Source organism: Chiloscyllium plagiosum, unplaced genomic scaffold (assembly GCF_037043375.1).
Source record: "Chiloscyllium plagiosum isolate Xiang-an unplaced genomic scaffold, Cpla_swu_hap1 HiC_scaffold_1, whole genome shotgun sequence".
In the NCBI taxonomy this organism is placed as follows: Eukaryota; Metazoa; Chordata; class Chondrichthyes; order Orectolobiformes; family Hemiscylliidae; genus Chiloscyllium; species Chiloscyllium plagiosum.
The window spans coordinates 26,794,745-26,807,287 of NW_028270139.1; the positions used below are offsets into that span (position 1 = coordinate 26,794,745).

At 44.2% G+C, this 12,543-nt stretch overlaps 1 protein-coding gene across 32 annotated transcripts in view; it reads left to right on the forward strand.

The window, feature by feature from the left end:
* Positions 1-12,543, forward strand: part of ank2b (ankyrin 2b, neuronal) — an 877,032-nt gene that overhangs the window by 699,768 nt on the left and 164,721 nt on the right. For 30 of the 32 annotated variants that reach the window (XM_087983074.1, XM_087982715.1, XM_087982867.1 and 27 more), the window contains 2 exons: positions 5,985-6,083; positions 7,711-7,809. The exons of 1 other annotated variant lie outside the window; for it this stretch is intronic. In XM_087983074.1, coding sequence (XP_087839200.1) covers positions 5,985-6,083; positions 7,711-7,809 — 198 coding nt within the window. The remainder of the gene's footprint in view (positions 1-5,984; positions 6,084-7,710; positions 7,810-12,543) is intronic. One more of the 32 variants, XM_087983353.1, reaches the window with a different exon arrangement.

The following is a 12,543-nucleotide window of genomic DNA, read 5'->3' on the forward strand; positions in this document are numbered from 1 at the left end:
TAATCTGCATTCAACAGTGAGATTGGTCTCCAATCTTTGAGTTCCTCCCTCTCCCCCTTCCGCTTGTAGATGAGGGTGATGATGCCTTTCCTCATGGATTCACTCATGGTACCTGCCCAAAGCATACTGACATACACCTCCAGCAGGTCCTGGCCAATCAAGTCACACAGAGCGGAATAGAGTTCGACCGGTAAGCCGTCGCTTCCGGGAGTTTTATTCTTTTCGAAGGACTCGAGGGCCTTGGTCAGCTCATCCAGAGATAGCGGCTGGTCCAGCCTCTCCCGTGTTCTGTCGTCTAAGACCTCCGTGATAGAGGACAGGAACGACTGGGAGGCCGCGCTGTCGGTCGGCTTCGCGTCATACAGACTGGCGTAGAAGGATTTAGTGATCCTCATGACGTCAGCCTGAGATGACATTAGCAAGCCATCTTCTTCTTTCAGGCTGCTGAGCACAGAGCTCTCTTTGTGCACCTTCTGGAAGAAGAAACGTGAGCACGTCTCGTCCTGCTCCACCGAGCGGACCCTGGACCGGAAGATTATCTTGGAGGTCTCCGAAGCAAAGAGCGAGGCTTGCTGGCCCTTCACCTCCTTGAGGTCCTCCGTGACATCCACCCCCATCGACTGCAGCAGGAGCAGGTTCTGCATACTTGCCTGGAGCTGGGACAGTTTTCCCCGCCTCTCTCTCGCCTCCTGAACACCTTTGAGGATGAAGAACCTCTTGATGTTCCCTTTTACTGTTTCCCACCAGTCCGCTGGGGACTCAAAGAGGGGCTTCACGGTTCTCCAACCTGCGTAGTCCCTCTTGAGCTCCTCAATGTTTCCTGGGGTCAACAGCTTGGTGTTCAGCTTCCACGTTCCCTTATCAGCCCGCTGCTCGTCCTGTAGGTGACAGTCGGCCAGCCGGAGGCAGTGGTCGGAGAAGAACACCGGCTTGACGTCGGTGGATCTGACCGAGAGCATTCGGGACACAAACAGGTCATCTATCCTTGAGCGGATAGACCCGTCTGCCCGTGACCAGGTGTATCTACGCTGCGCTCCATCTGCAGGGGTGCTGAAGACGTCGTGCAGCTTGGCATCTTTTACCGTGTCCATCAGGGCTCTGGATGTGGTTTCCAGTTTACTGTTCCCCCCCACCGGATCGTCCATCTGCATCAATGATACAGTTGAAGTCTCCGGCCAGAATGACCAGCCTGGACGTAGCCAGCAACAGTGGAAGCAGCTGCAGGACGGCCAACCGTTCACTCTTACCCACTGGGGCGTACACATTAATCCGTCTCAGGGGAGCATTCCTGTACATGATGTCGACGACGAGGAGGCGCCCGCCCACCACCTCCTTAACCTCGGAGATGGTGAAGTTGCCTCCTCTCAACAGGATACCCAGGCCGGAGGCGCGACTATCGTTGCCCCCCGACCAAACTGACGGCCCATGGGCCCATAAGCTCGACCATCTCCTGTAGCTGCTGAGGTGCGGTATCCCACACTCCTGCAGAAACAGGACGTCGGCTTTAACGTTGGCCAGGAAGGCCATCGTAGAAACACATCGCGTAGCCGATTTGATGCTACGCACATTGATGCTGGCAACTCTTATCCCCATTTTAACAATTTACACGGTTTGCTGCTGGTCTTGCCCCTCTGGGGTAGCTGTGTGCATTCCCGTGGTGACGGCAAACTGCTGGACCCTCCCAGAGCTGAGGTAGCTGACTGGCTCCACGCTGGAGCCATTTCCCCGCTCTGGTGTCTTCGGGTCAGGCCCAGGGTCCGCATGGTCCAGCTCTCCATCTGACAGCGGGGCTGTCACAGGACCGCTGCTCCCAGTTAGCTGGAGCTGTGGGCCGGTGGGTACCTCTTGGTTCTCACCGGGTGGGGGGAGGCCTTTACCCGTCCCCTCAGAGGGATCGTCTTTTCCTGCTTGGGCGGTGCTGCCCTCCTTTTTCCCCACGGCGCTCTGTCTCTTCCTCTGGTGACGACCCGCCTTGCGCCCATCCTCACCGTCGGAAGAGCTGCATGTGTCCTCGTCGCGTAGGTGTCGCTTCCCCCCTCGCTGGGTGGCTTTGGGAGGTTTCCTCTTCCTGCTTTTCACAGTAATCCAATCCTCTGCTTCCTTTGGTCCCTTCTCTTCCATTTCCTCCGTCTGTCCTGAAGGAGCTTGGATCGGCTGCTGCACCTCCCCGCTGTCTGCCGTCTGCTCCGCTACAGCCTGCCCTTCCTTCTGGGTGCCTCCAGACACCGTTCCCGTGCTGTTTTGTGGTACCTTGCTGGTCTTGGGCGGTCCACGGCTCGTGTTACCACCTCCGGCCATCTGTGCGTAGGTGGCGGCCCCTCGTCTTGGGCAGGCCTTGTACATGTGGCCCGCCTCTCCGCACAGATTACAGTTCTTGGCCTCCTTACATTCCTTGGTCGGGTGGCCTTCCTGCTTGCAATTTCGGCAGACGGTCACCTTGCAATCCGCCGCCATGTGGCCTGATCTCCCACAAGTTCGGCACACTTTTGGCTGCCCTGCGTATGTCAGGTAACCTCTGCTTCCTCCGATGGCAAAGCTGGAAGGTGGGTGGAGGATGTTCCCACTGGCATCGACCCTCAGGGTTACTCTGACCTGTCGTTTGCTGGTCCAGATCCCGAAGGGATCGACCACATCGGTACTCTCTCCCTCGACCTGGACGTATCTCCTCAAGAAGGTCAGGACATCTGCTGCTGGGACGTGAGGGTTGTACATCTGGATTGTTACAACCCGACTCCTCTGCGCAGGAAGCACACACAACGGGACCGCCGACAAGATGGAGAACAGAGGTTCCCCTTCCTTCTCCTTGAAGACCTTCATGAGCTGCTCGCAATTCTTCACACTCCTGAAGGTCACATCGAAATAGCCTGCCGCAGGGAAATTCTGCAGGCAGTACACGTCCGCTGATTCGAACCCGCAGCACTCCAGCAAAATCTTCTTCACAAACACCGTCCGATCGACCGGTGTGTGCTCCTCCATCTTCTTCACAGTCACCCTGACTGTGTTGCGAATGCCCTGGCCAGGGCTGCGAGTGGCTGCTGAGGCCATAGCTCTGCGGTTGGCTGGTACCTGAATTGGCGTTAGGCCGAAGCCAGCATAAAGATCCACCAAGAGCAGGTCAGCACAACCAAACGATCCTCCAACGTCCAATCACGATCCAGCGATGGTCTCCAGCAGCTCCGACGACTCGCAACACGATCCCCATGGTTTCTCCCCCGCCAGCACACGTCCGCTGCGTCGAACCAACAGCACTCGAGCAGAATCTCTTCCTCTGGTCCTCAGGAACTACACATATTCCGAGCCAAAAGGCCGAGAAGCGTACCTGCCCCCTGCTCCATCCATGATTCCTAATTGCTTCTTTTATGAATTGATTGCTTCTACTAACTGGTTAGTTTGGGGCATACCGTTGCTTGACACTAGGTTCTTCCATGATCTGCTGTTCAGTCGTGGTGACTGAGTTGACTTCTCCCAGAATGCTCCTAAGTGACCGCTCTCTGCTGTCCTGAATTGTCAGAGATATTTTGCTGATTCCTTCCAATTTTCAAACCAATATTGTACCTCAAAGAAATGTCTTTCAATTTAATCTCCAAGATGAGTTAAGTTGAAAGTTAATTTAGATGTTCTAAAATAAGAAAAATCCAACACTTCCCTCAGTCTCAAAAGAACACCTGCAGCCCAGTGTGACTTTTCCTACCACCATGCTGAGTATCTAAACATGTTGCCAATTTCAAGGTAGCTTTCTGCAGCTGGCCTGTCTCCAGTTGTACTGAGTGCCAAAAGCATTGTGTGTGCATTTCCAACATGGAGGAAAAAAATGGCTTTCTTTACTCTGTCTTGGTTCAGTGAATTTTCAGAGGTAGAAGCTGGCAACAATGCTAACACAATACTAATACTAAATATTTGGCTGACAAACACAAAAATGGAATTAATACTGTTTTCTCTGAAGGTCAGGATGCGTAAAATTTGAAATAACTGTATTGATCCATTTCAACACAGAAGAGTACTTGATGCGTGTCCTTTGTAGAATGGATGCAGCCCCATTACCGATGTAACATATACAGCATGGAGAAAGAATAATATGTGATTGCTGTTTCCTCCATTACTGTGATTACCTGTTTTAGATTCTTACTTCTGAAACACCTGACTATAAACCTGTGTTCAAATCAGAGAGAATTGCTTTAAAAATAGCATCAATTAGCAAACAACATAATGGTCCAGAATTTGCTGTGGCAAATTTAATAGGCAATTAATGGGCAAACATAGTATGCTCCTAATAAAGGAGACTCTATAACAAAGATGCTTGCAAAGCTAAATGCAGAGTGGCATACTTCAGTCATCACATTTTTGATATTTAGATTCAACTGTGCATTTGCTGCTCCTCTGAAGTTGCTTTACTCATTATCCACAAATAATGGTGAATATTATTAGCTCTATTGTTATTTTGAAAAATTGTTTTGCCCATAATTTAATTGTAAACTTCATGTTTTGTACTAAGTGAGGATAGATTTGGTGTTGAAAGTATGTACTAATCTCTACAGGTTTTTCTGACCAAAACTGGTCTTCTCAAATGTGTAAAAGTTGCATACAAATGCTGGAACTGATAAGCCAAACACATATGATGTATATGGAACAAGGATAGGAAATATCTAGTAACAAATTAATCTATGAAACTTGTATTTTTTTTCTTGGTAGGCAAATGTACATCATGGCCAGCTGTAAGATAATACTACATCAAATTCTGCACAAAATAACCCACACACATGATAAAAACACACATGGCCAATTGAGAAAGCAGTATGGCTAACATAACAAGCTACTGTTCCTAGTGGTGAGCATCACTAGATAGGAAGTTTCATTATCATCCCTACCCTACCTCTGAACAGTGTTCTGTCCTATCAAGGCTCCATGTCAGGAGTAGAGCTTCACAAATTATTTCCTGAGAAACAGAAGGGAATGAATAACAAGAATAGAAAATGAAAGAAAAAAACTAGAAGAATATGCGGGTGTATCATTTCTGATTTATATGCAGATATGTGATAAGCACAATATTAAAGACAATTGGTCATTTGTGTAATAAGAGCAAAGCAATTGATTTAGACAAATTGTTAAACCATTTATTTTCACAGTCACTTGCGATTAACTTGCTCCTCTTCAATTTATTCTCCAAAGCATATCCTTGTAAGTCCTAGATTTTTCAAAAATTATCTCATTTCAACTTGAATTCCTGCACTTCTCACTAAATAATTCAGAATGATGAGCTTTAGTTCAGTTCTTCGTTGATAAGTGACATTGCCTGACATCAGGGGCAGAAAGACCGACAAACCTCTCACATGAGCTATATTGAATCTTCGGAAAGACATTACAGCATTCAGTGTATGTCCATAGCCACCTGGCAGACTTTCAATGCATTGATTTTAGAAGAATAGTTTTTGTGATAGAGAAATGATGCAAGATGATAAATTTCTCTAGAACTGACACTGACCATCTAGTGCAAAGGGATAAAATCATGAATGAGTTATGGCCAGCCTCTTAAGTGGTAATATTTATCAAGTCTAGACACTGGCTGTGACATTTTCCATTTCTGCCACATAAATAAAATATTCAATGTTAAAATGAATACATATGTCTTAAAGGCAAACAAATGTGAACGAAGTGGAGGAAAAAGAAACTACCGAGTTGCCAGGATACGTAGTTATATAGAAACTGCATCCAATGTCTCCTCTTTATTTCACATAGTTACAGTAGCAAGCCATCTTCACTCCAAAAAATATATTCTATTACTAAGATTTTGCAAGATTAGTTCTTAAATTTCACAAAGAAAAATTGTCATGTACGGTAAAACTAACAATATCTTATCATTGTGTACATGTGACTATGTTTTTCACTGCTATAAAACGGTATTATTGTCTCCCTGTTCCTCATTTATGCTGTATTCTAAGCATGCCTGTTAACTAAGTAGCAGTTGTTTCCTCTGTCCCCTAATGCAGAAGGGATTTACCCCACTACATGTCGCAGCTAAGTACGGGAGCCTAGATGTGGCAAAGCTCCTTCTGCAACGCTCTGCTTCTCCAGACTCTGCTGGCAAGGCAAGTTACTAATGAACTTCTAAAAGTTCAGGCTGGAAATACACATATGATTTTAGTTTTGTCTACTATGGGAAGATGAAACTAACACAATTCTGGCCATCTAAAATTTTGAACTTTGAAAATAAATTTGCAGTTTCTAATTAGAAAATTCATAATTACATTGGTCTATGCATAAAACATTACTCATGGATTCCAAAATTTATGACAAAATCTGGTCTTTTAGGCCACTGACGGAAAAATTGATATTTCATTTGATAAAATGCTGAAAAAAGTAATTTCGATTGAAGCTAATTTTCCAGTAGCTTGACCTAATTGTCTGTTTTGCATGTTAAAATATTACCTGCATAATCCTTTTCCTCACCCATGCTCACTCTGAAGATGATCCTTTCTAAACCTAAAGCACTTCTGTCCTGAACCTAAACCATATTGGATTGCTGCATGAACAGAAATGGGTCTGATTCATGTTACTTTTTTGCTAATGTGCTCCTCTAATATTCTGTCTGCTTCTGTCTATTTCCAATTGTTCAAAAATAACAGCTTTTTCCAATTTTGAGGAGCTGTTTCACAGAAGGCTTTTATATCTCAAAAAGCCTTCTGCTTCTGCTCTGATGAGATGAGGTTTTCTTATTCCTGCCATCAAGTGAGAGATTGTTTCATGGTAGGAATAAAAAACAAATTAACATTTGTCCTCCTGTCCCCTCTGCAGACCTGAAACACTTGGCTGTGTGTTTTCAGGGTAGCAGAGGAAATGATCATATCTCAAATACATCACAGTTATTGACCTATCATCTGTTTGCATTTATGGGAGGAATGCAAAGTAAATTTACTTTGGACTTTCAGGATGAAGATAGAGCCTCCTGTTATAAGTTATTTTCTTCCAAACATCTGTTGAAGATTTATTAGTTAACAGCCAGAATGGACAATGTTTAGCAATGGAATATTTAAAAGGCTAAATCTTTGCATTTCCGTTAATTATTATTTCCACGCAGCACAGACTGTGCAGGGCTCCCCACCCCACCCTACCCCTTCAATAACATCCCCTCCTTTGAGAGATTTTCACACAAATGACTTATTCTGCGTGTGAGAAGAACATTCCTTAGAAGTGCTTGCAACAATATCTTTTATGCTGACCCTGACTTGAGAGGAGGATGAATGGACCTGAACAGCAGCAATGCCTTTTGTGATTTTTTTTTTGTCTAGAAAATGGACACTTGATGCTGTGTGTAGTCATTCTACCTCAGTATTAGAACCCCGAAAGTATTCAGATTGTGTGTTTTTGTTGTAGAACGGAGCAAAAGTTGTTTTTGCAAAAACTCATGCAGTGATAAGATTTTGATCTTTGTTCATTCCAATTATGAAGAATACCTTTACAATTTACTGAATTATAATTCACATTGTGAAATTCTGCTGACTGATGGAATGCAACGGAAGCTTTGCGGTTTGTCATTGTGTATAGAAACCATCTATTTTAGATGGTAAGTCAATGCTGCAGGATCTGCATTAACGCCTTTCTTATTTCCATCTTTTGATTGATGTATTTGTGCAGATAAGAAACTGTTTACAGAAGCTAACAAATCTTCCTTTATGAACAGCACTAGCACTTACTAACAAAGTCAAATTCTTACAGAATGGCCTAACCCCACTCCATGTTGCTGCTCACTATGACAACCAGAAGGTGGCGCTGCTGTTGCTGGAGAAAAGTGCCTCTCCCCATGCCACTGCCAAGGTATTAATTGTTACCAGTTAATAATTCTGTCAATAATCTGAAAACAAAATGTTGTAGATGATTTGATTTTTTTTTCTGTTTAACAGTAATGTAACTGACAATTGTGTTATGCAGAGCCCTTATTAACACATTTCAGTTTAACCTTTCGCACACATTAATGCCTTTATGTGTCTTAACACTGGTTCTTTTTACAAGGTTACTATGCCCTTGGGTTTTTCCAGAAAAGATCTAACGACCCAAGGTTCCATCATGTCTGAAGTTTGACTGATTTATTGAGGCCCTTTGTTACTCATAACGAATAATACCTCCAGCCCAAGACTTTCACGTATTAAAACACTGGAATAATCAAAGGGCAGTGTGCATAGCTAGCCTTCGTTTAGATTAGAGTTCTTTTTATTCAGTTCAGAACTTTTAGTGAGTTCAGTGGCAGCTGTGTGTGGGAAAGGCTGCAGGGTCTTCTCTCTCTCCTGTCCTTCTGACTTTGCAAACTGTAGGCTGTTTGTGTCATTTTTACTCTTTGTGCTAAGGGATATGTGTATCAGGATTGTTGGAAGGATTTTCGGAGCAGCATCATGAAGTCAGGTTTAGATAGGACAAGTTGTCTGGTATTCTATTTTCTGTTCTTTGTGTTTTATTCCATCATTTCGTAAATAAATTCTGTTTGTTTGAAGCTTGGCAGTCGAACCAGCTAATTTACTCCAGGAATATCCACGATATACGTAGCTAAACCAAATAGCAAAGTTATGGTCTGGGCTACCTGCTTAAAAATATTTGGGTATGTGTGGCCTAGTACATACCATATGAAAAAGTCCATGAAAACTGAAGAGGTGAGATGGAAATTTCTAACCCCTATTTAACTCCCTACTTAACCTCTAAAACCATATGCCCTGGTCATCCCGCGATTAAACCGTGTTTCTGTACTGTCAAGTTATATGACAGAAGCCAGAGCAGCATTCTTATCAATGCAACAGATTTCATTACCTGATAAACAGAAATTGTTATTTCCTTATTCATTCATGCGTGTGGGTACCACTGGCTAGGCCAGCATTTTTATCCATCCCTAATTTCCTAGACGACAGTTAAAGTCAACTCCATTGCAGTCGGCCTGGAATTACATGTAGGCCAGACCAGGTAAGGACAACAGATCTTTTTGCCTAAAGGGCATCAGTGCACCAGATAGGATCGACCACAACCTCTTGATTATTATTATTGAATTCAAATTCCACAGTCTATCATAGCGGGATTTGAACATTACCTGGGTCTCTGGATTATATTGTTCGGTTATTGCCTCCCCAGTAGGAGCATTAGAAGGCCAATAAGCCTCTTGACCAGATACACCATTCAGTTCAATGTATTTTTCTGTACCCATTTACCTTACTGACAAAGTCACTATTGCCCCAGAGGACTACCCACTCATTATAGAGGAATACCTGTAGTGAGTTTACCCTGAGGGTCACCATGCCTCCAATGGTGAGGTTGAGAAGGTGGAGTCTTCCCAATGATCTCAACTAGTACAGGAATTGAACCTATGCTGTCAGTGTCATTCTGCATCTCAAACCATCCATTCAGCCAGTTGAACTAACCGACTCACTGCGATATCAAGGGTTATCACTCTCACCTCACCTGGAATTCAGCACTATTGTCCATGTTGGAGCCAAGACTGTAATGAGGTCAGGAGCTAAGTGGCCCTGGTGAAACTCAAACTAGGCATCACTGAGAAGGTCATTGCTGAGTAGGTCATAGAGTCATAGAGATGTATAGCGTGGAAACAGACTCTTCGGTTCAACCTGTCAATACCGACCAGATATCCCAACCCAATCTAGTCCCACCTGCCAGCACCCGGCCCATATCCCTCAAAACTCTTCCTATTCATATACCCATCCAGATGTTTTTTAAATGTTGCAATTATACCAGCCTCCACCACTTCCTCTGGCAGCTCATTCCATACACATACCACTCTGTGTGAAAAAGTTGCCTCTTAGGTCTCTTTTATATCTTTCCCCTCTCACCCTAAACCTATGCCCTATAGTTCTGGACTCCCCGAGCCCAGGGAAAAGATTTAGTCTATTTATCCTATCCATGCCCCTCATGATTTTATAAACCTCTATAAGGTTACCCCTCAGTCGCCGACGCTCCAGGGATACCAGCCCCAGCCTGTTCAGCCTCTCCCTCTTGCCCAAAACCTCTAACTCTGGCAACATCCTTGTAAATCTTTTCTGAACCCTTTCAAGTTTCACAACATCTTTTCGATAGGAAGGAGACCAGAATTGGGCACAAAATTCCAAATGTGACCTAACCAATGTCCTGGACAGCTGCAACATGACCTCCCAACTCCTGTACTCGATACTCTGACCAATGAAGGAAAGCATACCAAGCACCTTCTATACTATCCTATCTACCTGCAACTCCACTTTCAAGGAGCTATGAACCTGCACTCCAAGGTCTCTTTGTTCAGCAACACTCTCTAGGACCTTACCATTAAGTGTATAAGTCCTGCTAAGAGTTGCTTTCCCAAAATGCAGCACCTCACATTTATCTGAATTAAACTCCATCTGCCACTTCTCAGCCCATTGGCCCATCTGATCAAGGTCCCGTTGTAATCTGAGGTAACCTCCTTTTGCTGTTCACTACACCTCCAATTTTGGTGTCATCAGTAAACTTACTAGCTGTACCTCTTATGCTCACATCCAAATTATATATATATAAATGATGAAAAGTAGTGGACCCAGCACCGATCCTTGTGGCACTCCACTGGTCACAGGCCTCCAGTCTGAAAAACAACCCTCCCTCTGTCTTCTACCTTTGAGCCAGTTCTGTATCCAAGTGGCTAGTTCTCCCTGTATTCCATGAGATTTACCCTTGTTAACCAGTCTCCCATGGGGAACCTTGTCGAACGCCTTACTGAAGTCCATATAGGTCACATCTACCTCTCTGCCTTCTTCAATGCTCTTTGTTACTTCAAAACACTCGATCAAATTTGTGTGACCTGATTTCCCACGCACAAAGCCATGTTGACTATCCCTAACCAGTCCTTGCCTTTCCAAATACATGTACATCCTGTCCCTCAGGATTCCCTCCAACAACTTGCCCACCACCGAGTCAGTTTCTTACTATCTTTCTTAAATAGTGGCACTGCGTCAGTCAACCTCCAGTCTTCTAGCACTGCACCTGTGACTATCAATGATCTAAATATTTCAGTAAGAAGCCCAGCAATCACTTCCCTAACTTCCCACAGAGTTCGAAGGTACACCTGATCCGATCCTGGGGATTTGTCCACTTTTATGCATTTCAAGACATCCAGCATTTCCTCTTCTGTAATATGGACATTTTTCAAGATGTCACCATCTATTTCCCTACATTCTATATCTTCTACGTCCGTTTCCACAATAAATACTGATGCAAAATACTCGTTTAGTATCTGTCTCATCTCCTGCGGCTCCACATAAAGGCCGCCTTTCTGGTCTTTGAGGGGCCCTATTCTCTCCCTAGTTACCCTTTTGTCCTTAATGTATTTGTAAAAACCCTTGTATTTCTTGATAGCACTGTTGATGATACTTTCCATCACTTTACTGATGACAGAGAGTTAATGGGATGGTAATTGGCTCGGTTGGGTTTGTCCTGCTTTTTGTTTACAGACCATATCTGGACAATTTTCCACATTGTCGGATAGATGCAGTATTATAATTGTACTGGAACACTGTGGCTAGGGAAGTGGTAAATTCTGAAGCTCAAGTTTTCAGTGCTATTACCAGAATATTGTCAGGGACCAAAGCTTTTGTAGTATTCAGTGCCTTCAACCATTCTTGATATCACGTGGAGCAGATTGAATTGGCTGAAGACTGGTATCTCTACTGCTGGCAACCACTTGAAGAGGCAGCACCGAGTCATCCATCTCTGGATGAAGATTTTTGTGAATGCTTCAGCCTGATTTTTTCTACTTGCGTGTTGAGCTGTTCCATCATTGAGGATGAGGATATTTGTGCAGCTTCTCCCCCAGTGAGTTGTTTAATTGTGCACCACCATTCGTGACTGGAGGTGGAAGGACTGCTGAACTTAGATCTGATTTGTTGGTTGTGGGATCACTTTGCTCTGTGTGTCCCTTGCAGCTCATGCTGTTTAGTTTAGGTAAAAGTTAGATTAGTTAGTTAGACATGGTTACTAAGAGTCTTGGGATATGCATATAGACCTATATCTAGATGATTTATATCGATATATATATTCTGTTGCCTTCAAGATCAATTTCTCCACTTGAGACTGTTTGCATCATCCCAATGGGTGGAGTTTACTGTGGTGTCCCAAAATTAACCCATTCAGAACCATTAGTTCTTACAACTTCTAAATGTTGATATTCTGGAGATTTAGCTAACTGTGTGCCAAGAACATGGAAAGTTAGCATGCAGGCACAGCAAGCAGTTATGAAGGCAAATGTTGGCCTTGAGTACAATAGGATTGAAGTACAAAAATATGGAGTATAAGTCCAAAGGAGTACAGAATAAGTGTGTTGACCATGTTAAAATTGTCCGTGGTGTTCAGAGATGTGTAGCGGAGGTGGATTAGTTGGGTAAAAGTAGGGTTACAGGTATACAGAAGGGACCTGGGTCTGGGTGGGGCGGTCTTTGAAGTGTAGGTGCAGACTTGATGGACCGAATGGCCTGCTTCTGCACTGTAGGGTCCTATGGTTCTGTGATCCTATGAAGGAGATGGTAAGATCACACCAGGAGTAGTGTGTGCAGT